At 39.0% G+C, this 27975-nt stretch overlaps 1 protein-coding gene and 1 long non-coding RNA gene across 10 annotated transcripts in view; one reads left to right on the top strand and one right to left on the bottom strand.

The window, feature by feature from the left end:
- Window positions 1-14807, top strand: part of card11 (caspase recruitment domain family, member 11) — a 286003-nt gene extending 271196 nt beyond the window's left edge. For 2 of the 5 annotated variants that reach the window (XM_069905859.1, XM_069905857.1), the window contains exons 23-24: window positions 2870-2985; window positions 10895-14807. In XM_069905859.1, coding sequence (XP_069761960.1) covers window positions 2870-2985; window positions 10895-11102 — 324 coding nt within the window. In that variant the 3' untranslated portion in view covers window positions 11103-14807. Of the gene's footprint in view, window positions 1-2869; window positions 2986-5761; window positions 5855-10894 lie in introns of those variants that run through there. The other 3 variants (XR_011347238.1, XR_011347237.1, XM_069905860.1) reach the window with 3 other exon arrangements.
- The window catches only part of LOC138747020 (uncharacterized), an 82820-nt gene that overhangs the window by 21016 nt on the left and 33829 nt on the right, over window positions 1-27975 (bottom strand). For 3 of the 5 annotated variants that reach the window (XR_011347240.1, XR_011347243.1, XR_011347242.1), the window contains exons 3-8: window positions 19514-19584; window positions 16849-17087; window positions 13693-13773; window positions 11168-11281; window positions 5826-5939; window positions 2687-2859 (exon numbers count right to left, since the gene is read on the bottom strand). This is a non-coding gene — a long non-coding RNA (uncharacterized lncRNA). The remainder of the gene's footprint in view (window positions 1-2686; window positions 2860-5825; window positions 5940-11167; window positions 11282-13692; window positions 13774-16848; window positions 17088-19513; window positions 19585-27975) is intronic. The other 2 variants (XR_011347244.1, XR_011347241.1) reach the window with 2 other exon arrangements.

Here is a 27975-nt window from a genome sequence, read left to right as displayed (position 1 = left end):
CAAAGGCGATTTTATGGGTATAAATTTATACTAAAGCATCCAGCGGTATTGAAAATATTTATTCCAGGACAACAAAACAGACTATTCGCGGATCCAGAAGAAGCACGAAAATTTGCAGAACAATTACAAAAATAGACTGAGGGAGGAAGACGGGTAATGAGAGTTAAAATGATCACGACTGATATGTATGTGGGTAAAGACAAAAATAGACTGAGGGATGAAGACGGGTAATGAGAGTAAAAATGATCACGATTGATATGTATGCAGGTAAAGAGGTATAAGAGTGAATAGAGACAATGAGCATACATGAATGTATCTGTACTTAGAGGAAAATATGGATAGTATAGACAAGAATTAATAAGGGAAGGTAATGGAATAGAGAGAATAAGGAGGGAATTAAAAGAGGGACCTTTGTGACATATGAAAAGTGAAATCTTTTCTGGGGGAGGCGGGGTGGGGGGAAATAGCGGTCACTGCAAAATCAGTTGACGCTTGCGAGTGGATTCGCAAATCCAAATGGAGAGGGGAGATGTGGTTGTCCGACAAGGGATAAAGGACAACTCAGGAGGTGAAGGGGAGATTGGGGATAAATAAGATAGAAATAGGAGAATAAGGAAAATGTTAGATGTTGTAGGAATGTTGTCTTATAAAGAGTTGAAAATAAGAAAACAGAAATGGAAAAGGAGGAAAGGTAATGATGGAAAAACGGAAAGAGAAGATAAACAAAATATAAAAGGGCTACGCTGAACTATATGTCTTTAAATATTAATGGAATACATAACCAAATTAAAAGGAAGAAACTACCAAATTTAAATGAATAAATGTATTCCATTAGAAAAAATAATATTGGTTAAGAAATAACATTGAAATATTCGAACAAGTATAGGAGCCTTACATTAAATACAATAGCGAAAACCTACCGGGGACAAACATTACCTAAGTTGATGGAAGGAGAAGGAAAGAAAAGAATGGACTCAGTAGAATTTCTGGTGTAATTTTGTTGAATGACAACATTGTCTGACTGGCTTAATGCAACCTAGATTGTATACCTAAAATGGATGAGAGGGGGGGGTGGGGGGGTGGTTTGGGAGGAAAGGGGGGGGGGGAGAAAAAGTCACTGTATATGTGTGAAAAGAAATAGTGTATATCATGGCTAATGTGATTTATGGTGAGAAAAATAAAAAAATTTAAAAAAAAAAAAAAAAAAACAACCCTTAATGAAGGGCTCAAGCCCAAAACATGGGTTAGATATCTTTAATATATAAACAATGCCGTTTGACCTGCTGAGTTTCTCCAGCATTATCCCATTCAACCAATCAGTTAAATCTTTCAGATGATCCCTCTACAGCAAGTGTATGCTTTTTTAGGCAACCACACCAAAGTTGAACGGAATACTTCAGCTGTGGTTTCCTAAAGGCCTTCTATAATTGTTGTTAGATATCCTCACTTTTGAAATAAACTTTTTAATTACAGTTTTCTGTGAATGATGTTAAAGAGCACTCAGAATCATTCGTGTATCAATATTTCTCCTTTAACATCATTAAAAAAATACTCACCTTTTCTATCCAAGAGGGCAACTTCAAAGTTTCTGCATTGTACTGGATCTGTCATTGTTGATGCCCACAATTTATTTATATCCTCTTGAAGATTCTGCATCATTACCACTAACATTCCTACTTAGTTTCATTCCATCAGTAAACTTGGTCCCCTCAGCAAAGCTGTTGATATTGGTTGTGAATAGCCAGGTTCAGTGCAGTGTTCCATAAATATCCCACGTATTCCTACATTTTGATTTCTACCTGTTAAACAACTCTCACTCCAAAATATTTTCCTAATTTCATGTTCTCTAACCTTGTTCATTAAGACACTAACTAGGCAATATCAGAAGCATTCTGAAATCTTATAGACTACCTTCATTGTTTCTCTCCTACTCTACTAAAAATATACTCCATAAACTCCAATTGATTTGTCTAAATTTAATACCCTTTCACAAATCAATGTTGACTCTGGAAAATCATATTATTCTTTCCAAGTTCTCAATTTTTTTTTATTATAGATTCCAGTATTTTCCCAACTACCAGGGTTAAGCTGGTGAGTGAGTAGCTTCCTGCTTTCTCAACACTGTCTTCTTAAATAGGTCACAGTTAGCATAGTGGTTAACGCAACGCTGTTACAACACCAGCAATTGGGACCAGGATTTGAATCCCGCACTGTCTGTAAAGAGTTTGTACATTCTCCCCGTTGCTGCGTCGGGTTTTCCCAGGGGCTCTGGATTCCTCCCACCATTTGAAACATGCTGGGTGTGTAGGTCAATTGGGTTTAATTGGGAGGCGGGCCGAAATGGCCTGTTACTGTGCTATACATCTGAGATGTGCAGAAAATACAGTAGTGATAACAAACCACCTCAATTTAACTGAAAGAGAAGGTCTTCTTTAGTGTTCATAAGGATTCAAATCGTACCTTTGAAAAACTGCATTAGAAATGAGGCCGCAAGTGGCCACTGGATGAAGAATCATTCAATCTCAGCTTAGGTGCCTTACCTTACCACGTGACCCAGCCTTTGTAACATCCTGCCCACATTTGCTGACCTGATGGGCACATAAGAACTAATCATTTGTGTGACTATCCACTAATCCTCAGGAGTGGTGGGAAGAAAATTAGGTAGAACTGAAAATGGACATAAAACCTGGAAAATGAAATTGCCATGAAGCCTGGGGAATCTTTTATGTTCATTTCTTCCTCGTGTTATCCAGAGCATGAATATTATCATCTATTTAATACTGCAGCTTTCACATTCCAGACTTTGGATTACTTTCAGAGGTAGCCAGTGTGATGCTTATTCAATGTTTCTTTCTCCTCCTGCACACAGAATAAACATTGTTTACTGGAAGCCAGACTGAGCTGCACAAGAGATTTAATTAAGAAAGACATCTATCCAATTATAATCGTCATTAGAGTATGTGAGAAGAACATCAAACGATTCAGGTAATGTCTGATGGATTCCATGCTGCTGCCTTTAATTAGTCAAAGTTGCCACTTCAAGTCAGTGTTCCAGAATTAAACATGTTTTGGGATCTGGTACTGAGCTTATGTTATTATTAAAATAATTATTCGCTTCCTAAAATTCTCACTTTCAGTTTTAACAGTCAATTGAACAGTTTCAGCATCGTGTCAGAAAGCTGACATGGGTGTGAGACAGGAGAGCAGAAATTCTCTGGCAAATCTCAGCAAAAAAAAAAAAAAAAAATTCTGATAATCCACTCAGCCTTGAAAACCGTAAGATAGAGGGGCAGAAATGGGCCATTCAAGCCCATTGAGCTGTTCCACCATTCCATCATGAGCTAATCCATCCCCCAACTCAGCCCCACTCCCCTGCCTTTTCCTGACTATTCAGACACCCATTAATCTTTGCTTTAAATACACCCAACGACCTGGCCTCCACAGCTGCCCATGGCAGAAAATTCCAGAGGTTCAACACTCTCTGGCTAAAGAATTCCTCCACATCGGTTTTAAATGGGCACCCTTCAATCGTGAAGTTATGCCCTCTACCATGGAAAACAACTTTGCCACAACTGCTCTGCCAGGCTTTTCAATGTTCAAAATGCTTTTGAGTTCTCCTCTCATTCATCTGAACTCTAAGTAGTACAGTGCAAGAGCTGTCAAATGTTCCTCGTATGATAATCCCTTCATTCCAGGAAATCATTCTTGTAAATCTTCTCTAAATCCATTCCAATGCCAGCACATCTTTTTTTTAAAATAAGCCTAAAATTGTACCCCGTATTCAAAATGAGGCCTCACCAGCGCCTTATAAAGCCTCAATATCACCACCAACTCAACCTGGACGTTAACTTTTAGGGCATCCTGCACAAGGATTCACATGTCCCTTTGCACCTCCAAATTTTGAATGTTCTCTCTATCCGAATAATAGTCTGCCCTTTTATTCCTTCTATCAAAGTGCACAACCATACACTTTCTGACATTGAATTTCATTTGCCACTTCTTTGCCCATGCACCTAATCCAAGTCTCTCTGCATCCTCTCCATTTCATCCTCGTTACCTGCCCCTCCACCTATCGTTGTATCATCTGCAAACTTAGCCACAACGACATATACAGTACAACTCAGATTATCCAAAATGGTCGGGTCTGGGCCCATGTTGGATAAACTGTTTTTTGGGTTTTTTTTCCCCCCAGAGAACTGGTCTACAGCAAATCACTTGTAAAAGTGTTTAAATAACAAGGGAAGGCTTCTTAAGCATTAAAATAATGTTTAATTCTCATCCAAAAAATACTGGTCTCAGCCAATCACTGACAACTCCCCACTGAGGCCCCGCTGGTGCCAGGAACCTGGGGTTCCCGCTCCCGCCCATGGGCCCAAGGTTCCCCTTCCTGCCCAGAAGCCAGAGATCTGCGCTGCCTCCGGGAGCCCAAGGTCCCTGCTCCTGCTGGCACCTTCTATCTGGTTATTGTGAATTCATTCACCTCTCTTCCTTGTTACCCTTGAAGCTCTGGTATACTGCTTAGGTCTTCCACAGTGAAGACTGCTGCAAAATACTCATTCCGTCCCTCTGCCATCCCCTTATCTCCTCTTATAATTTCTCCAGCGTCATTTTTTTATTGGTCTTATATCTACCATTGCTTCTTTTTTATATATAAAAAAGAATTTAGCGTCCTTTATAATATTTGCTATCCTCCTTTCAAAGTTCCATCTTTTCCATTCTAATGACCATCTTAGATGCCTTCTGTACGCTTTTAAAAACTTCACAATCTTCTGATCTTCCCACTAATTTTTGCTTGCTTGTATTTTTGCTTTGGCTTTAACTTCTCTTGTCAGCCACAGTTGTCTTACTTTTCCATTCAAATATTTCTCTTTTTTTTTTGCAATATATCTGTCCTGCACTTATTTCTTGCAGAAACTCAAGCCATTGCTGCTCTACCATCCTCCCCGCTAGTGTACCTTTCCAATTAATTTTTGCCATTACCTCTGTAGTCCCTTTGTTTCCACTGGAAGTCTGACAACACTGATTTTTGTTTCTCCCTTTCTATCACTGTCTCCTAAGGATTCCCTTATCAACTCTGGCTTATTACCCAATCCAGAATTGCCATTTCCCTCATCAGCTCAGACACAGGCTGTTCTAAGAAAGCCATCTCATAGCCATTCTACAAATTCTCTCTTGCGATCCAATCCCAACCTGGTTTTCCCTATTTACTTGCATGTTAAAATCTTCCATGACGAACATAACATTTGCCCTTGTGACGCACCTTTTCTATTTGGTTTTGTAATTTGTTGTCCACATCCCAGCTACTGTTTGGAGGACTGTATATAACTACCAACAGTGTCTTTTTACCTTTGCTATTTCTTAACTCAACCCACAATGATTCACTTATCTTCTGGTCCTATGTCACCTCTTTCTAATTATTTAATGTTATTCCTTTCAAAAAGAGCCACACCACTTTCTCTGCTTACCTGCCTTTTCTTTCAATACCCTGTGTATCCTTGGACATTCAGCTCCTAATGATATCCATCCTTTAGCCACAACTCCATGATGGCTACAACATCATACCTGCCAGTCTGCAGTTTTATCTACTTCAGTATCTCTGAATCACCTGTCCAACAAGGTTTTCCTTGTGGTTCTGGAATGGACTGGCTGGCTTGATTAATGGACTTATCAATAATTAAAAACTCATTAGCTAAAATAGTTAAGAACTGTTTGGGAACTTAGTTAAATCTCATTTTAATTCTCCATGCACTTTTCCTTTCAGCTAGGTAAAGTTATACATCAGCAATTACAAGTTACGTAAACTAATTGAAATTGGCCAGACTCACATTTGGGGAGGCTTCGGAATAGCACGATGAAACAAATGTAAGAACAGCTCAGGCAGCACAGAAAACAGATGTTGTAATTTCAACATAACTTTTTGCAAAGACGTATATTCTTGCCTATTTGAGAAACTCTAGTTTTAAGTTTGATTGAGAAAATTACAAGAAATTTATTTAAAATACAGAAAGATGATGAACAGTGTGATTCAATAAATCAATACAAGACAAGTGATTACTTTCAAGCTAATTGTAATATAAGGCAGCTATGACATGCACTTAAAATAATGCACAATGCAATATTTATGGGCGGGTAAGCAATTGGACTGCAGTGAATGAGATCAGATGGGGCTTTTCAAATTAACTTCCTGTCTACTCAATTTGAGCAATACACATGTGGATAACCATGGTAGAGTGAGCAATCATGCTTACTCAGCTTCATTCAACATCCCTCGTGGTGGTTGGCACTCAAAGATGTTGGAAACTGAAGGTCCATCCCACCACCCAACTCTCACATTTCATTCATTTTCAATGATGCTCTAAAAGGAATAGCAGAGGAACTACATGCCCAAACATTCTAATAAGATTTAGTAGGATTCATTCCTGCCAAATTATAATAGAAAGTAAAAGAGGTGAATTAACTTGGAATTTAATCCAAGCACACATTGGTAGAATTTAGGGTTAGGGGCTGAATGGCTTGGAGATTGTTAAATGTGTTCAAGAAAGTTTTCTCAATCAATCAGTGTTTGTATGTTCCTGTCAGGATTAAAGCCAAGATTTGCAGGCATAGGGAAACTTGGTTTTTGAGGGATATTGGGAATCTGGTTCAGAAGAGAGGTCTATTGCAGATAAAGTAAAAAAATGGAGCAAATAAGGTGCTTGAGGCATAAAAAATGCAACAAAAACCTAAAAAAAAAAATCAGAAAGGCTAAAAGACATGAAGTTGCTTTGGCAATGTGAAGGAAAATCCTAAGAGCAAAAAGTTCATAAGGGACAAAATTGGTCCCCTTGAAGATCAGAGTTGTTGGCTTTATATGGGGCCAAAAGAACTGGGGAGATCTTAATTTTTTTTCCCCCCAATCAGTATTCACTCAGGAAATGAGCACAGAGTCCAGGGAAGTAAGGGAAACAAGCAGTGAGGTCATGGATCATACAGATTAAAGAGGAGGAAGTGCTTGCTATCTTGAGGCAAATAATTGTGATAAATCCCCAGGGCCTGACAAGATATTCCCTGGGATCTTGAGGGAAGCTAGTTTAGAAATTGCAGGGGCTCTGGCAGAAATATTTAAAATGTCCTTAGCCACGAGTGTGGTGCCAGAGGATTGGAGGGTAGCTCATGATGTTCTGTTGTTTAAAAAAAAACTCCAAAAGTAACCCTGGAACGTATAGGCCGGTAAACCTGACATCAGTAGTAGGTAAATTATTGGAAGGTGTTCTAAGAGATAGGATATAAATTATATGGAAAGCCAGAAAATGATGAGGCTTTGTGTGTGGTAGGTTGTGTTTAACCAATCTTGTAGAGTTTTTTGAGGAGGTTACCAGGAAAGTTGACAGAAGAAAGGCTGTCTACAAGGCCTTTGACAAGGTCCCTCATGGGAGGTTTGTCAGGAAGTTTTGGATGTAGGTATTCATGGTGATGTCGTGACAATGGTTGGATGGGAGAAACCAGAAAGTAGTGGTGAATGATTGGGAGAGCCAGAGAGACTGGAAGCCTGTGATTAGCACTGTGCCTCAGGGATTGGTACTGGGACCTTTGTTGTTGGTCATCTATATCAATGATCTGGATGATAATGTGGTAAATTAGATCAGCAAGCTTGCAGATGGCATTAAGATTGGAGGCGTTGTGGATAGCGTAGGTTTTGAAAACTTGTAGAGGGATCAGGACCAGCTGGAAAAATGGGCTGAAAAATGACAGATGGAATTTAATGCAGACAAAAGTGAGGTGTTGCATTTTGAAAAGATAAACCAAGAAAGGACATACACGGTAAATGGTAGAGCACTGAGGAGTGTGGTAGAACAGAGGGATCTGGGAATACAGATACATAATTCCCTGAAAGTAGCATCACAAGTCGATAGAGTTGTCAAGAGAGCTTTTGGCATAATGTCCTTCGTAAATCAAAGTATTGAGTACAGGAATTGGGATGTTATGCTAAAGTTGTATAAGACATTTGTGAGGTCAAATTACAGGAAAGATATCAATAAATAGAAAAAGTGCAAAGAAGATTTATTAGGATTGCATGGACTTCTGGAACCGAGTTACGGGGAAAGGTTAAATAGGTTAGGACTTCATTCCCTGAAGCATAGAAGAATGAGGGGAGATTTGATAGAGGTATTTACAATTATGAGGGGGGGGTAGACAGAGTAAATATAGATATGTAGGTGAGATACAAACGGAGAACATGGGTTAAGGAGTGAAAGGGGAAAAGTTTAAGGGGAACATGAGGGGGAACTTCTTCACACAGAGACTGGTGGAAATGTGAAACAAGCTGTCAGCTGAGGTGGTGAATGCAGTCTCAATTTTAATATTCAAGAATTTTGACAGGTTCATGGATGGGAGAGGTATGGAGGGCTATGGACTGGGTACAGGTCAGTGGGACTATGCAACAAAAAAATGGTTCAGCACAGATTAGAAGGGCTGAAGGGGCCTGTTTCTGTACTGTAGTGTTATATGGTTCACCAAAAAAATGTGAGAATGTGGGGAGACAGTATCACTATTTTCAAGAGGAATAAAAATGTGGTTAACCATGAAGGAAATCTCTTAATAATTCAAGGATATCAGATGAGAGTCTGAAAAGGCACTGGATGAAATTTAATGCTGTAAAATGTGAATAAATAAACTTCTGTAGAACATGTATTGAAAGGGAATATAAACTACATGGTGAAAATGTGAAAGAAATAAAGGAGCAGAAACTCACAATGGCTGAGGTGAAAATGAGTGGGTATTAATCAAATTGAACAATAATAAGCACACAGAATTACAAACTTTATAAACAATCATAAAAAGAGATACCCTGTAATTCCCATGAGGCAAAGGGAAAATGCTAAAAAAATAATGGAGGTTTGGCATTATCTTATTTTAGATTTTATTACTGGGCAGCAAATATTAGATATATTACTATTTAATTTCATTATAATGAATTCCAAGATGCTTCAAGATGAATTGACCAAGAGATTAAGTCTATGAAAAGGTATTCTCTTATTTCGATACTTGGAGCCTTTTTTAGCTTCCAAGCTACTGATAATTTGGTTGTTAGACAAACTTTGAGAATTTGGTTTCAATTTAGATAACATTTTGGTTACCATATTTTTTATTGATTCACCCTATTCTTCTCAACTCCTTTAATCTACCTTCAGACCAGGATATTGGTTATACTCAATGGTTAAGCTTTGGAATTCAGTCTTTTCTAGATCTATATATTGTCCAAAATTTTGCTTCTTTTGAACAATTATCTATTAAATTCAAAGTACCTAAAAATCACTTTTTTTTTGTTATTTACAGATTAGGAGCTTCTTAAATTCTTTAATGTTGAAGCTTCCCCAGGTCTTAGATCTTAACCTTATTTGGGAAGCATTTAATTTTAAATCCAACCATAAATAATTGCTTTCTGCCCTCTAAGAATTACTTTTAAGATCTAGGGATAGTTCCCTGAGTGGTTGTAAGAAAATATGGAAACAAAACTTTCAACAACCATTTGCCAAAAATGGATTCTGTTTTGAAATATGATCACTCCTCTTTGTGCCAGACATTCATTTAAAGCAGTCGATCAGGCACACTCTTTTCCAAAGTTCAGTTAGCTAAATTTTATCCTAACCCTTCCTCTAAATGTGATAAATGCATAACTGAGGAAGGTACTTTATATCGTATGTTTTTCTCTTCAATTTCTGGCAAGGGGTATTTCACACCTCAACATTAGATCTTAATATTAATGCGACTCCTGGCCCTTTCGCTGCTATTTTTGGAGTGAGTCGGCCAATGGATTTAATATTGACTTTTTCACAATCCATTGTTGTGGCTTTTGCTTCCCTCATCGCTAGAAGAGCCATTTTGCTGAGATGGAGAGATGCTGTCCCTCCCATTCATACTCAGTGGTTGTCAGATGTGATGGCACATCTGTCTCTAGGGGAAAAAAAAATAGGTGTTCGACTACTGCAATGGATCTTAACTGTCTTTCTCTTTGGGATCCTTTTCTCAATTACTTTCAAAATGTAGAATTATTTTTGCTTTTTTTTATGACCCCATCGTTATTATTAGTAGTAGTGGACTCCTTAACTAGGCCAGCAACCCTCATATGGCGGGGTTTGATTCTTAGTTTAGGAATATATGTTTTTTTTTCTTTCCCCTTTATTCCGATTAATACCATGGGTTCCTATTACCTGGTTTATTGTTATTTGATACTTGTAACTTGATAATAATTTACTTTATTATTACTATATGCACCCATGTATTTTGCAATAAAAAGATGGCAAAGGGTTATTTAGAAAATACATTTCTCTCCCACTAAACAACTGGAGGCAGAGACTGGATAAATTTTTAAATTGTAAGTAGATAAATAGTTTCAAAAATTGCATTAAAGGACTGGGTTAATGAAACAGGAATCTGACAAATTGTTGGTAGTGATTGGGTGGCCTCTATCTGTGATCAGGAGGCTCACAGTGTTTTGATAGGTTGCACTAATCTGTAGAAATACAGTAAAATCCCCTTTATCAGTAAAAAAAAAATGAAAGTTTAAAATTGGCGACCGTCTTGTGGTCAATCCGCTAATCATGTACCACACTATTTCAAGCAACCAGAAAATTCACTTATCCAGCACCCCAATGCTGCTGGAGATCGGGGGTTTTACTGCACAAAGGTTTGGCCCCCTCCTCTTTAAAAAAAGATCTTGATAGATTGTCTATTGAGGCTAACTTTTTTATCTCTGGAGGTGAATTGTATAATCAGCATAAGGTGAAGCTTGGATTCACACAGTGTGAGGTATTGAGAAGAGGCAAGAGGCAAATAGTCTTCTGCTATTTATATTTAAAGTAGTAGCATATTGTAACGAAATATATTTTAAAAAAACTACTGTTTCTAATTTCAGGAGACTGCCAGCAAAACCAGACAGTGGGGAAGAAGAGTTATTGAAATGCTGCCGTTCAAATGAGAGCGAGTTAGAAGCTCTTCCTTGTTTGTACACCACAATTGAGGCTGACTCGTGGAGTAACATTAAGGAGCTCATTAAAATCATCAAAGAGAAAATCATTGAAGAACAGAAGAGGACAATTTGGATCGACCAAGACCAGCTCTAGAGTTACAAGTCTGCAACCACGAGGATTTGAACCAATGTGAAAGCACCCACTAAATATGGACTTACACAGTGCTGAGAACGGTGGTAGGTCTTCGGCCACCAGCAGAATGATGCTTCTTCAACTCATCTCAGTGGTCATAAAGCTTGGGGCCTGACAACAATATTGGCTCTTTTTTTAAGCTGCAAATTTAAAGAAAACAGTCAAAATGATTCATCATTCTGATATGTTTCAAAGTCAGTTTAGGTGTGCATAGAGATAACCAAGGCTGTTGAGAAACGATGCCATCGAGCATTCTTGTGTTTAATCCTTGATGTGTGCTTATTGTTAAAAGAATTACTATTTCCTGTTTAATCTGGATTTTGCAACTCTGCATCCATAGCCAGTCAGACAAGTGGTCTTTCAGATAAGACCAATCTGATCCCTTCCACTCTGCTAGCCATGTAACCAGGGAGAATATTCAATACCAGGGGAAGACTGGTTGAATTGAATTGGTAATTTTATTTATCCATCCATTCAGTCTGGCTATTGGTGAATTAAAGCGGCAAGATATTTGGGAAGGTTTTTAAATGAGGATAGTCCTTACTTCCAACAAAACAAAATAATATTAGAGTAATAAATTATATCCATGCACTAGGGGAGGTAAAATCACAAACATTTACTTTCTAAATGACAGGTATACAATTTTGTAACATCAAGTCTGAGAGCAAATCTGCAATGTCTTCATCTCCAGTTTCCACCAATCGCACATTTCAATTACTCCAGTCAAGTTTCCATCCATTAAGTTCGAAACTTATGAAAATTAAATCTGTGGTCACAGTGCATTCTCTCTCTCTATTCCTCCTGAGATCTACCTGTGGCTTTTCAATCAATCACATTATTCTCCATTAACAATTCTCCTTAGCTGAATGGAGCTGCCCGTCTTAACTATCAGTCATTGTCTGAGCATCTCTATATATGGCTGGTCTTTCTAACCCCAATATTACTTTAACTTTTGGAGTCACAAGACTATTCCAAGCTTCTTTGGGCATGAGATCCTATAGAGACTTGTATCAGCTTGGCCATGCTGAACAACGCATCTTCCTGATTTAGTCCCCCGTTTCAGAATCAGAATTTCTTGTCATGAACAAGTCATGAAATTCACTGTTTTGCGCAGCATCACAGTGGAAACATTTATATAAACCACAAATATTTTTTTAAAAATAGTGCAAGAAAAGTCCAAGGCAGTGTTTGTGGTTAATTGTTTACTTAGGACCTGACGGCAGAGGGGAAGAAGCCGTCCTTGCACCACTGAGTGCTTGTCTTCAAACTCCTGCACCTTTTACCTGATAGTAGCAGAGTGAATAGGGCATGGCCTGGGTAGTGAGGGTCTTGGAGGATAGAACTTGCTTTCTTAAGACGCCGCCACTTGTAGATGTCCTCGATGGAGTGATCCATATCGTTATCAAAGTGTTCTTTCAAGGAAGCTAATATACCTACTTTACCATTTTATCTGACAAATCATTCCATTTTCACACCACCCTCAGAAAATAAGTTTCCCTCATAGTTATGGCATCTCGTCCTCAATTCTCCTACTTGAGGAGACAGACTGCCACTCTTCACCTTATCTATGCCACTCATGATTTTATATACCTCCGTAAGATCCCCTCTCAGCCTCCTAAGCAAGGATCTTGAGGATGGTATGTGAAGCATGGCAGTGATTGAATTCTATAAGATCTGGAGTCAGAAACTCAGCTTGGAGTCTAATAGGATATTAATGTTAGAAAAATTAGCTTCAACCTGAGAGTAGCTGTAGAGTTAGATAGCATTGAAGGCAAGAATATGGAACAAATGGTATCAATGTGGAACTGAATATTGGATTGGATGTGAGACATAGATATACCATAAAAAGCAAGAAGGTCAACAGAGCTGTTGGAGAGAAAGAACTTAGTTTAATCAGCATACATGGAGGGAGATCAAAATTCTAGCTCGGAAGTTTGCAAGATTCACCCAGGAAGCTTTGATCTAGACTGCCAGGGTCTGGGATGCAAGATGGAGGGAGAGGGCCTGAAAAGGTCAAGGTTAGTGAGGAAGGCAAAGAAAGTACATTGAAGCAGAACAGGATGGTGGATGACAAACGTCAAGGTAAGATGTTTATTTTAAAGCCAGTTGCAGGGAAACCTCTGGAGAGGATTCGGAGAGATAGAAATTGTCCACATTTGGATGGCCAGTGGAAAATTGAGGACAACCACCATAGATTTGTGCATGGGGAATCTTGTCGTGAACAGGTGACAAAGAGGGTTGATGAGGGCAAGGTGGTTGATATTATTTCTATGGAATTTAGTAAAGCATTAGATAAGGTCTCATATTGGTAGAATGGTATGGAAGGTTAGAGCACACAGGATAGGAGGCCAATTAGCCAACCAGATAAAAAAATTGCTTCAGTGATAAAATCAGAGAATGATTATATAGAGCAGTTTTTTTTTTCCCCCAGACAGGAGGGTCCTTACCAGTGGAGTGGTATCAAAACCCTAATTTTTTTTGTGCTGTACATAAATGATTTGAACAATGATGTTTACTCTTCATTCAACATTTCCAATAAAAGGTTGCTTACCTTCTTATTGCTGTTCATGAGAACTTGCCGTACTAAGTTTTTTAATTATGGAAGAGACTTAACTTCACTGGCATAAATATTCTGCAGAAGACACAAAAGGTGCTATATAAATATGTCATTCATTTCCTTGGAGGGTTAATAAGAAGTCATTAATCTTTCTTCTTCTACAGATGCTTCTTACACGAAAAATATATGAATTCATGACATTTCCGTTAAACCTAAAGATATATCATCAAAAGGTCCTCTTTAAGCCATACAAAACCGATGTTATAGGATGCTCAAATGTTACATCTGCGCTTTTTTTTGGGCAAATTTTGTGAATTAGTAAGTATTTTTGAACTTTGTAACTTGAGTGTTTTCGTCAACTACTAAATAGTAGTTCCTGAGTATTTTAAAACTAATATTAACTTCCTATGATTTTTTTTGTCAAATGTTTTTATTCAGTATGAATGTTTCTAAGATTATAAAGTTAAGAATACATAAAATGTACTCTGTGTGTAATATGATGAATGACCTGAGCATGTGAATATCTAAGCCTGTTGTTTGGCAAATCTTAATGTTGCGTGCGACAGCATCAAAATGAATGTAACTTTAGTAAGTGTCAAACCTGTCCATGACCCTGTTGTCAGTCAATGCATTCCCATCTGTGACTATGGGTCATATGCTATCTTTGTAGAAGTAGAGAAGGGTTTTTCAATAACAATACATAAAAACTGACATTTGAACAATGGGGCCATTAACTCACATTTGGCAGGAATCATTATATTTGATTCTTTTGTCTTTAAAAAAAAATACAAAATGAGAATGTTGCATTAAAATTCAATACATGTCCAGCAATGCATTGTTCCACATATTTGTTTCGAGTCTGTTTCAAGATCATAGTTGCACTAAAATTCAAAAGCAGATTGTGTGGGAGTCAACTCCCCTTCATCAGAATATGAGTACTGAAAATGTTCTCATTTTCTATCTTTCTCAGAGTGCTTTTTGTAGTACCATGTGAAGTTTTCCCTTCAGTCATGAATGTAAGGAACAGCATACATTTTAACTAAATTTGTAGAATTTTCATTTGTTAAGTGTAGAACAAATAAACGTGTTTAAGAGGTATGAAAATATAATGGGGTTTTCAGAATTTGTGTTTTGTCAAATTCTTTTAAAAGAATTCTGTTTGTTATAATAACCGATTTGACTGTTTTTCTCAGTCATGATATTTTAATTGCCCAGTATATGTTGGTCTGTTCTAATTGAAGTCGGCTTTTGTGAATGATTTCTTGTCAGACAAATGTATATACTGTAAAAATCCTCATTATCCAAAATTCAAGTAACTGGCAAAAAAAAAATCACAAAATAAATAAGGTTAAAAAAAAACTAAAGTTTAAAATTGGCACCCCCTAGTGGTTAGTGTGTCCATCCATGCAATCTAAAGCAACTGGAAAACTCACTTATAGAGTATCTACCAATCCCCATAGGTGTCAGATAATGTGGGTTTTATTGTATCTGAATTTGTGGGATGTGCAATCCTACAATTATATACAGTCCTGCAAACACTCCAAGATCATTTCCCCTGAAGAAGGGTTCAAGCCCCAAACCAGTAATATATCTATACTTCCTATGGACACTGCAAGAACTACAAAGTTTCTTCAGCATTTCTGTGTCCAAGATTTCTGCACATCAATTTTAAACTCTTGCAAATCTGTAACTTGCATTTCTCCAACTTTTTGTAAATATGCCTTTATTTTCTGGATCCTCAGATCTATAATTTCTTTCCTAAACCCTTTCATTTCTCAACTTCTCTTTACTTTATAGAAGCTCCTTTAAAACTACCTCTTTGACCAAGTGCCTGGCTCATTGTCCCGATGTCACTGATAAATCCCAGTGTCAAATTTTGTTTTGATAATGCCTTGGAATGTTTTTACTGTGTTGAAGGCACAATATAAATGCAAGTTGTAATTGTAATATTTGATAAGATTACAATAATGTAGATTAAATAATTCACAATGCTGAATACTAGGTTTAAAAAAACTTTTGAAATTGACTAAAAGTTTAGTTTTCAAAGTTTCTCAAGAAACTGTTACATTGTGTGTCATTTTCCATAATGAGTAATAATGATGCCTGCTGTACGTACTGAAATTCCTTAATGTTAATAAAGAAAATGTGTTTTTTTTTAAGAAGTAGAATTTACTGCAGTTCCTCAGCTTTTAGTTTCTTACATTCAACAACCAGGCAATTCATTCGGTTTCAAAAATAGCTAATCTGCACATTTTCCTTCCCTTTCAATTCAAACAATTGGACAACGACAATATGAAAACCCAGCTTCAAGTATCTTGAGTTTTTTTTGGCACTTCAAAAACAGTTTTGTCAGGGTTCTCCCAAATTCTGGATGTTTAACATTTTTGTCATCTCGGACGGAAGGAAAATGGGAGAACCCATTCCAGCAGTTCCAGGTGATTATTTTGTTATGAATAACACTTGATGGTTTATTGGCCCATAATGCTAGAAAACATAAAAGGAGCCCGAGTAAGCCATGTGATAGCTCAAACATGACCTGGCATTTCATAAGACCATCGGCGATCTGATCTCAACTTTAGCTCCACTTTCTTGAATTTACTAACTTCTCCTAAATCTCAGCCTTCACAGCTCTCTGGGGCATAGAATCCCACAGATTCATGGCCTTCAGATAAAAAGCTTCCACTTTAAATGGGCAACACCTCATTCTTAAAACATTCCCCCTATTTTGAGATTCCTCCTTGAGAGATAATATCCTCCCCACATCTATCCTGTCAGGCTTGCTCAGAATCTCCAAACTTTAACAAATAAAGGTGATCTTAAAGAGGTCCAAATGAGATGTAATCTACTCACCCTTTCCTCAGAAAACAACATTTCAATAATAGGAATCAATCAACAGAAAGCAATGAACTCAGCGGTCAGACAACATCCAGGGTAGAAATTCGTGTTGGGACCCTTCATCAAAACTGAGATTTTTTAAAAAGATAAAGTAATATAAAGGGGGGAAAGAAGTTGTGGGATAGGCCCAAAGGTGATGGGGTAAAGGACAATGTGCAAGAGGTGGAGAGTCAGGCAGAAGAAGAGACCATGAGGAAAGAGGGAAGTTAAAAAAAAAACTGGAAAAATAGTGGCAGCAGATGGTAGTGGGGTTACCTGTCATTAGTAGGGGCCAATGGAGGGTTAATCCAATTACAATAGCCAATGGCCTAAGGCCAAGTCCAGGCAGACTGGAGAATCCTGTCCAGGTAATTCGCATGGATCCAATTGCAAGGTGTGCACTAAAGGGTGGGGTGGAACCAAACCTTGATTGGCAGCTGGTATGTCCTCCGACTAGGTTAGAGGGCAGTACTGTCACATGATGGCCACAACCCTTCCGAATATATTACCTAAAACTGGATAAGATCAATGATAATGACATTAGATTTAAGGCTGTATTGGAATAATATGATGTGTCGTTCCTCAAATTTACATTTGGCCTCATCCTGACAATGAATGAAGCAGAGGACAGATACCGTATATCGATGTAGGAATAGTTGGGGGAAGTTACAATGGTTAAATGCAGGAACACAAACAGAGCATAGGTGTTTGGTCTCACCACTGTAGGGAGGCCACACTGGTTATAGTTGATTAGTTTGGATGAATTTATTAAATTATCAAGTCAAGTTTACTGTCATCTGATTGGACAAGTACAACCTGACAGAACAGCAATCTCTAGTCCTAAATCAATCAATAAATTATCATTTTGTATTTATTATATTTTAATCGTGAGATGTATGCAGAATAAGTGTTCCTGCTGTTAGTGTAATTTCACTCCATTGGGGACGGGACATCCAATTCTGTTAAGTGATGGGCATGGGCAAATCACAATTTTATACACATTTCTGCTCTGCATCATGAAGAGAGCCTCTACTTCCTCAGGAGTTTGCAGAGGAGCTAGTGGAGTTGTTCAAGTGAACCAGTACGGACTTGAAGGGCCGACATGGCCTGTTTCCATGCTGTAAACGGTTATATGGTTATATCTGCACGTAAAGCTCTGCCTCACCTGGACGGTCTGTTTGTGGCCCTGGATGACAGTGAGAGAGCAGATGTAGAAGCAAGTAGTGGGAATTGCCTAAGGGATTGGAAGGGTGGGTGCAGAGGGAAGAGCAGAGAGACTCATCCTATGTAACCTGAATAGGGTTGGTGAGAGGAAGTTGGCAGATATGTTGGAGAATAACGTATCTTAAACTTTCTTTCCCTGTCACTCAGTCTCCTCTCTTTCAACTCTGAATTCATAGAGCCACCTCCTCCCCGATCAGTTCAATCAATTCTCTTCTGTCCTTCTATCCATATCCACCTATGGTTGGATCATGTTCCTTCTTTCCCCCCTCCTCCCCTTACTTTTTTGTACAGGAATCTGCCTGCTTTTTTACTCATATCTTGACAAAGGGCTCAAGCCCGAAACATTGATTCTATAACTTTGCCTTCAACTGGAGCAGTGAGACCTGCTTTCTCCAGCACTTTTGTGTATTTAATGTTTCTGATATGGAGGCTGGTGGGGTGGAAAATGAGGACCAGAAGGATTTTATCCTTGTTCAGTCAGAGGAGAGGCAGGATAAGGGTAGAGAAATGGAAGAGATTATGGGAACTGGCTTTTTAATGACAGTACAGGGGATTCCACATTTATTAGAAGACATACAAGATGGCCTGGAGTGAAAGGCTTCACCCTGGGAACTGATGCAGTAAAGGTAAAAGAATCAGGAGAAAAGGATGGCATCCTTACAAGAGACAAGTTGGGAGAAGGTATAACCCAGGCAGCTGAGAAAGTCAGTGGGTTTGTAGTAGATGATAAACTTGCATTGGAGGAAGTTCAAACAAGGTTTGCTCGATGACCTGTGGATAATTTAATCTGTCTTCATCCCAGGGGCCTAGAAAGGGTGGGGAAGTTCCAAAATTTCACCATGTAAATTTATGGGCTGGCAGCAAAGTTAATTAAATTGTCAAGTTCACAATGGGTGTCGGAGGTAGCAACAATGCAGTCGTTGATGTTGTAGAGGAAGAATTGCATAGTGGCACGTGAGTGCAATTAAATCAGGGATTGTTCCACATGCCTGACAAAAAAGCAGTAGCAGTCGGGTTCCATGAATGTGCCTATGGCTACACCCTAAATTTAGAAGAAATGGGATAAGTCAAAATAGAAGACGGTAAGGGTAAAGACAAGTGCCGCCAAGCAGAGGAAAGTGTTAGTTCATGGGATTGAACAGTCCTGCATTCAAGAAGAAGCTGAGGGCCCCAAGGTCTTCATGTTGTGGAATGGATATGTGAAGATATTGCATATCCATGATGAAAACAGAGGTGACCAGAGAATTGGAATTATTCAAAGAGGTGGAGAGTGTGAATGGTGTCCTGGACGTAGGTGGAAGTGTGCTTGGTGAGGGAGGACACGACGGTATCAAGGTTTGAGGAGATGTTATGTCAGCAAGAAGTAACAATGGATCTGCCGTGGCAGTTTTATTTGTGAATTTTGTGTTGGAGATACACTGCCCTCCATAATGTTTGGGACAAAGACACGTTTTTTTTCCTTCATTTGCCCAGTTCCACAGTTATAAGTTTGTAATCAAACAATTCATGTAATTAAAGTGCACATTCCAGATTTTATTCAAGGTTATTTGTACGTATTGTAGTTTGACCATGTAGAAATTATAGAACTTTTTATACATAGTTCCCTCATTTCAGGGCAAAATAATGTTTGAGACAATTGGCTTCACAGGTGTTCGTGAGTACTCAGGTATGTTTATAGATGCAGGTATAAGAGGCTCGCTTCTAAGCTTTTAATTACCTTTGGAGTCTTTAGTTGCCATTTTTCAATACGAGGACCAGGTTGTGTCAATGAAAGAAGCCATTACGAGGCTGAAAAACAAGAAAAAAAAACCAGTAGGAGTCATTGCCCAACCCTTAAGATTACAAAAGTAAACAGTTTGGAACATCATTAAGAAGAAAGAGTTTACTGGTGAGCTCAGTAATCGCAAAGGGACTGGCAAGCCAAGGAAGACTCCACTACTGATGACGGAAGAATTCTCATCATAATGAAGAAAAATCTCCAATCACCTGTCCGACAGGTCAGGAAGACTCTTCAGGAGGCAGGTGTGGATGTGTCAATGTCTACTGTCCACAGATGACTTCATGAATAGAAATACAGAGGCTATATTACAAGATGCAAACCATTAGTTGGACACAGAAACAGGATGGCCAGTTTGCTAAGTATTTAAAAGAGTCTACAGATTTCTGGAAAAAGGTCTTGTGGACAGCTGAGACCAAACTTAACCCATATCAGAGAGATGGAAAGAGCTAAGTATAGAGGCATAAAGGAATTGCCTAAGTTCCAAAGCATACCACCATTACTATAGTTTGCATCATTCTTGTTTTTCAGCCTCATAATGTTCCAAATGACAATTGTTAAGCATATCAACCATCTGTTTTTCTTTGTCTCCTTGAATAGAAACATTACTTCTCCAACACAAAGTATTTTGGAAGATCACAACCAACACATTCACCAGCATGCCCAACGGATTTGCTGTGCTTGTCCTTTTATTTTCCTGTCACCTTTTCCTCAGTCGTGGTAATTGTTTCAGGCTTTTCTCTTCCTTGGGTTTTTTCCACTATTACTGAAATGCTTTTGTTTTTTTCTGCATGAAGACAAGTCAAAACATTTTGTTCCAAGTACCTGTCATTCTCTTACTTCCCATTATTAATTATCCCATCTCATCCTCTCAATGTTTACTTTAGCTACTCTTTATTTTAAATATATACTTATATTTATAAGCTCTTCTTATCAGTTTTAAAATGTCTTGCTTATTTCGTTTGATTTTTTTCCCCCTCTTCATTACTCCTTTAGTCATCCTTCAATGCTCTTCTCAACCCTTCTAACCTATCACTAATCTTCCCAAAATTGATTCCTTTTTTCCCCCCCACTTTTTGTATCCCCCAAATGACTTAGTCACCTTTTGATTATTTCTCAATGGCTAATCAAAAATTTGCTACTTTTAATGTGAATGCACTCAATAATCCAATTAAATGTAAGAAAGTGTTAAATTATATTAAGAAATTTAAAGTAGATTTGCTTTTTTGCAAGAAACACATTTAACGGAAAGGGAACATCAAGAATTGAAAAAAGATTGAGTAGGTCAAGTTATTTATTCTTCTTACAATTCCAAAGCCAGAGGGATTGCGATATTAATACATAAGAATTTATCTTTTACTTTGGAATCTGTATGCGAAGCTATTTGGAAAGTGTTGATAGTAAATTGTAAGATTTTTGCAGAATCTCGGACATTGACCAATATTTATGCACCAAATGTTGATGAAGGATTTTTTCAAAATGTCAGAATCTGAAGATCGTATGATAATAGGGGGAGATTTTAATTGTTGTTTGGATCCAGCGTTGGATAAATCAGGTAAAGTTGTACATAAGAAAAAAATGGCTAAAAAGTGATTATTTTTGATGAAAGAATTGAATTTAATTTATGTATGGAGGAAAATGAATATGAAAGAGAAAGATTATTCGTACTATTCAGTACGATACGATACTTATTCCAGAATTGACTATTCGGAGTGTCATCCTAAAGGGCACAGTTCTGACATTGTATTACACTAATATTGGTCTGTGACTATGATATTGTAGGAATAACAACAGTAGGTTCAAGTCTGTCAATTTATAACTAGAAGTGCAGCGCTGCTGGAGATAGGTCCGACACTATAATATTGGGAAACAAAACTGGCATGGACACACTTTGCACTGGTGGACACAACCGGTCATCGATATACAATATTTGAGAGGACTGGTCTGTGATTGTATAACATTAAGATGCGGTATGAATAAGGACAAGTCAAGCATTAGTTAACAACAATTACTCAACTTGTGGGAATAGCTTCATAATATACTGGGTATATTACCATGCAACATACATGTACAGTTTTGGTGTGGGCAGATTTAACATTGGAAGCAGGTCTATAACTGTTGCAATACTGGCAGGCATAGATTGGTTTCTAGCATGTCATTTCAAAGTGCTCCGTATGGCCACAATGGACTGTTAGATTTTGTGAATTAACATTTTTACCCCAGCCTCCCTCCCAGAAATCTCTTTGGTGGAGGCAGGGTGACTTCAGAATTAGAATCAAAACGAGGATTTATTGTCAGGAAATTCGGTGTTTTTCCGGCAGCGTCACAGTGCAAACATACATAACATAACCATCTTACAACATTACTATATAAAAATAAAATAATATCAATAATACTGCATGAAAAGTAAGGCAGCGCCTATGGTTCACTGATTATTTAAGAATCTGATGGTAGCGGGGAAGAAGTTGTCCTTGTGCCGTTGCGTGTTCATCTTTAGGCTCCTGAACCTTTTTTCCCAATGGTAGCAAACTGAAGAGGGCATGGCCTGGGTGGTGGGGGTCTTTAAGGATAGAAGCTGCTTTTTTAAGACACCGCCTCATGTAGATGTCCTCGATGGAGTGAAGTCTGCTGCCTGTGATGTCACAGGCTGAGTTAACAACCCTGTCGAGTTTATTCTTGTCCAAAGAGTTGACACCTCCATACCCGGCAGTGATGCAACCAGTCAGAATGCTCTCCACAGAACACCTGTAGAAGTTTATGAGAGTCTTCTGTGACATACTGAATCTCCTCAGACACCTCAAAGTGTAGCTGCTAGTGAGCCTTCTTACCGATTGCATCAATGTGGAGGCTCCATAACAGATCTTTGGAGATGTCAACACCCAGGAATTTGAAATTCTTTACCCTCTCCACTACCGAGCCTTTGATGAGGTCTGGGTCATGTTCTCCTGACTTCCTGCTGAAGTCCACAATCATCTTCTTGGCTTTGCTGACATTAAGTGCAAAATTGTTGTTATTATACCATTGAATGAGCTGATCTATCTCCAGCCTGAATGTGATTCTGCCGACAACTGTGGTGGTATTAGCAAACTTGTGCCTGGCCACACAGTCATGGGTGTATAACAAGTAGAGTAGCACACATCCTTGGGGTGCACCGGTGTTGACAATCAGTGAGGAGGAGACATTGTTTCCAATTCATACGGAGTGTGGTTTTCCGATTAGAAAGTCAAGGATCCAGTTGCAGTTACACAATCTCAAGCAATCCCTGAACAAATCTGGCCCTGTAAAGTACAATGGTTGCTAAGGCTACAGGAAGAAAATGTGTTCAGCTCCTTGAGTTTGGAGAGCAGGAAGTCCTTGCCTCAGAGTTAAGTGTGAATATCTAGCTATCTATAAAACAAAACATTTAGCATTTCTGTTGTTATTCTGAATATCATGTTGCCTTTCAAGAATATCTCTGAATGCAGGGTACACACTTTGCAGTTTGTAGTGAACAGATTTCAGGAATGGATTAACTGGCAGATCCTGTTTTTTCACATTTTTCACTGATTTGATATAATTGCATTCAATGTTTTTGGTTTCTGGAGGGAGGGGTGTATTGAGCCTACAGTAGGGTACATTCATTCATTCATTCATTCATTGGAGCGCTTTCAGATGGCAGAGGTCGACAGCATCGAGTCCATGCTGCTGAAGATCCAGCTGCGCTGGGTGGGTCACGTCTCCAGAATGGAGGACCATCGCCTTCCCAAGATCGTGTTATATGGCGAGCTCTCCACTGGCCACCGTGACAGAGGTGCACCAAAGAAAAGGTACAAGGACTGCCTAAAGAAATCTCTTGGTGCCTGCCACATTGACCACCGCCAGTGGGCTGATAACGCCTTAAACCGTGCATCTTGGCGCCTCACAGTTTGGCGGGCAGCAACCTCCTTTGAAGAAGACCGCAGAGCCCACCTCACTGACAAAAGACAAAGGAGGAAAAACCCAACACCCAACCCCAACCCACCAATTTTCCCCTGCAGCCGCTGCAACCTTGTCTGCCTGTCCCGCATCGGACTTGTCAGCCACAAATGAGCCTGCAGCTGACGTGGACATTTACCCCCTCCATAAATCTTCGTCCGCGAAGCCAAGCCAAAGAAAAAAAAAAGGGTTTGTTGGAATACACTGCCCCTTATTATTGGAGTACAATGCTGGAAATGTAAGATTACAATTTAACCAATAGAATAAGGACGCACAGGAGCAGGCCCATTGCCCATGTGTCTGAGTCAAACATAATGTCCATATCAAACTAAATCTTGACTATTTGCACTGGATACATATCGCGAATCTAATTAGAAATGTTAAATGTTACTATTGTGTCGGCTTCCTCCACAATTCTTGGCAGATCATTCACATCTACCTTCTCTCTATGGAAAAAAAAGCCCTGCACATCTCTCTTAAACTGTCTCCTCTTCACCTAGTGTGTGACACTTTTACCCTGGGGGAAAGAATTTGACTGTCCTCTCTGTCAATACCTCTCATGATCTTATAAACCTCTGCAGTCACTTACACTCTGAACCAGGCAACATCCTGGTAAAACCTTTTCTGCACCCTTTCAAAAGCCTCCACATTCTTCTTGCAATGGGGACAACAGAACTGCACACAGTATTCCAAGAGGAGGTGAACTAAATGTTCAGACAGCTGCAATGCGGCATCTTTTATACTGAGTGGCCTGCTCAGTGAAGCCAAACAGACCATATGCCCTTTTCATCGCCTTCTCTACTTGCATGGGCAATTTTGAGGATTAAAGCTCAAATCCTTCTGCACATTTTTAAAAATCCTGTCATGAACTGTTCATGTTCACCTTACATGTGACTTCCCAAAATGCAACATGTCACATTTGTCTGGATATAACTCTATTTGCCATTTCTCTATTCGACTGATCTTTATCCTATTGCATTTTCTGATAGACCTCTGCACTGTCCACAACTCCATCAATCTTTCGATCACCTGCAAACTTACTAAACCACCCTCCTACTTTTTTCATTCATGTCATTTATATATAAAATCCCAAACAACAGGAGTCCCAACACCAATCTCAGCGAAACACCATAGGTCTCCAACATGAGTAACAGCCTTCCACCATTGTCTTCCATGAACCTGCCAACTTTGTATTCAAACTATCAACTCACCATGGATCCCATGCGCCTGCATCTTCTGAAACAGCCTACCATGAGGAACGTGGTCAAACACCATTTTGAAGTTCATGAAGACAACATCCAATGCCTCACCAATCCTCATCAGCCACCTTCGTTACTTCCTCAAAAAATCTCAGTCAGATCATATCTGTCCCTCACAGAGCCAAGTGACTAGCCCTCATCTGACCATAGCTTTTCAGATGTGTAAAATCCCTGTCCCTTAGAATCTTTTCCTTAGAGAAACACACAAAATACTGGAGGAACTCACTGGGTCAGGCCACATCCATGGAAAGCAATAGACAGTTGACATTTAGGGCTGAAAACTCTTCAAGACCAAGCAAGATACCCAAATATAGGGAGGGGGTGGAGGGATAGGAACACAGGGGTAGGGGGAAAAGTGATAGGTCATGGAGGTGTGGACAGAGGGCTGAAAATGGTGCACTCTGATAGGAAGGAAGTGAAAGGAGTGAGGACTGGAGGAAGGAAGGTGGAGGTGACAGGCAGTAAGGTAGGGGTGGTTGAGTAAAGGAGAAATGGGGCCAGAGAGGAGAAAGCAGGAGGAAGGGGGAGGCCTGTGCTCCTCTCCTCCCTCTGCATCCTTTTATTCAGGAATCCACCCAGTCTTTGCTATTCCTGATGAAGATTTCTCAGCCTGCAAAATGCCAAATGTCTGTTGCTCTCCATGGATGCTGCCTGAACCACTTTTTGTGTGGTACCAGTTTTTCCAGCATCTACAGACTTCTTGTTCACCTATCCTCTCCAATAGTTTCCCTATCACTGATGTAAATTTCCTTCAATTATCTTTCCCCCCCCCCCCCCTGAACAAAGGTTCAATCATTTCTCTCCAGTATTCTGGGATCCCTCCTGTCGCTAGTGAGGATGCAAAAATCTTTGTCAATGCCCAGCGATTGCTTGCCTTTCAATGACCAGGGATGTGACCCATCAGGGCTAGGGGACTCATCAACTTTAAGCTCCTCAAAATACCCAACACCACCTCTTTCTTCATCTCAGAATGCTCCAACACATGACTATGCTTCACATAGTACCTGTCCCTCTCTTTCACAAGGGCTATGAAAAGTACACATTTAGTATCTCACTTACTTCCCCTGACTCCAAGTATAAATTCCCTCCTTTGCGCTTCAGTGGTCCCATCCTCTCCCTTATGTCCTCTTGATTAAATGCAAGGATACAATGTCTGTTATTTACTTTAATCCTGTTTGCCAAGGACATTTCATGGCCCATTTTGGCCCACCTAATTCCCTGGTTGAGCCCTTTCCGGCAACCTTTATATTCTTCTAGGGCCTTGTCTAATTGTAGCATCCTGAGCCTAACACAAGCCTCCTTTTTAAAATGGAAATTGAAAAAATATCATAAGCAAATTGGAATGATTTAATTATTTTCAAAACATTAAATCAGAATTGGTCCTGACATTCACCTGGTATCAAGTAAAGGCAAAAAAAAAAAGCCTTTGTTATTGTTTATGTAGTAGAGAGGTAGTGATTAGAGGGAAGTTTCCTCTGTGTAAGTCTGTCTCAACCTTTTCACTCACATTTCCCCACAGAACACCATGTCACGCATTGATTGCAACCTGGCTGTGCAGATGACACCGTGTTGCAAATACTGGTACTCCAGCCCTCAGCTCCAATGACCTGGTTCAATCCTGCTGCCTTGAATGGAACTTGGATGTTTTTCCTGTGACCGCATAGGTTTCCCCTGGGTGCTCAGTTTTCTTCCCAGCTCCCAAGGATATGTGGGTTAGACCTTTATTGGAGGGAGTGTGGGGAAAGTAGGCTGCAGGAAAAATGAAAAGGGGAAATGAAGTTGCACTGTGAGCTGGCATAAAGTGGATGTGAGAAAAGAGCCTTCTTCTGTGTTGAACGGATATGAAGTGGTTAGAGTTATCATCCAAAAAGAGAAGACATCCCCTACTTAATTTTAAGCCTTCATTTACAAATGCCCATTAATTATAAATCAGTTTATGAGACCCGAGAACCTTTCTGTGGCAGTACTGAATGTCTGCACTGAGGTTCGAGGATGTGCATATGTTGCCCTCTATTGGTTAAACCATGGAAATCTAACATAAAATATTTATGATGTAGTCATGTCTGACTGGAGAAAGATGGAGGAACAACACTTCATTTTCCATCTCTGCAGCCTTTCAGAGTTCTCAGTGAAATCTAATCATATTTCTTGTCCTCCCTCCAAAAACCTGAGGTAATTCACAATTTGCTTCCTGATCCCAACTCTCAAAATTTCCATTCACACAATAATTGAGATAGGTAGCTTACATTTGTTCCTGATTAAACAATTATCTCACTCTTAAGGTTGTAATTTTTGTTTTGAAATCCCTCCATGATTTCATCCTTTATTATATCTCTAATCTCTTTGCAACCTTTAGGTCTCTAGAATATTTATGATCCTCTCGTTCTTATTTCCTGAAATCAATCACTCCACCATTAGCATCTGTGCCTTCAGCTATTAAAGCCCAAAGCTTCAGAATTAATTTCCCAAACTTTTACCCTCCATACATCTTTCCTCCTTGAAAATGCAACTTAAAATTATATTTTTTTGTGATTTGCCTGGATGTTAAAGCTGCTACAAAAGGAAGTACCTTTTAATCTTGAAAGCAATAGATTTTTCTTTCTCATTGATACAAGGTTACTTGAGTTTCTCAGAGGTTACTCACCCTCTGGTTGATGTCACTCTGTGGCTATTAATTGCTTGAGCACTGAGAAGATATCAATCATAATAAATAACAGTGGTAAAATAAATTCTCTGTTCTCCTTTTGACACTGTTACAATCCACCCAATTATTCAATTTATTCTTCCCTTAAACCAGTGGTTTTCAAGCTTTTTCTTTCCACTCACATACCACCTTAGGTAAGCCATATGCCATAGGTGCTATAGCGGTATGTGAGTGAGGAAAAAAAGATTAAGAATTCTGCTCTAGACCCAATTGTTTTGCCTGAGAAAAATTGTCATTGGCCCATTTCCTTTGGAGTTAGTAAATTGTGTATATAACAAATCAATTAGGTACAATTAATACAGTGGTTTTCAAACTTTTACTTTCCACTCACATACCGCCATAAGTAATCCCTTGGTAAGTGAATGGAAGGAAGAAGTTTCAAAAACTATTGGTTTAAACATTACAAAATGATCTGTTGGCAATCTATTGTGGTTAACCATTTCCACGGGAACATTCCTTTCAATTATCTAATCATCCATATCAAA

This window comes from Narcine bancroftii, chromosome 12, assembly GCF_036971445.1.
Source record: "Narcine bancroftii isolate sNarBan1 chromosome 12, sNarBan1.hap1, whole genome shotgun sequence".
NCBI classification, from domain to species: domain Eukaryota; kingdom Metazoa; phylum Chordata; class Chondrichthyes; order Torpediniformes; family Narcinidae; genus Narcine; species Narcine bancroftii.
This window is presented reverse-complemented; position numbering and strand designations above follow the sequence as displayed.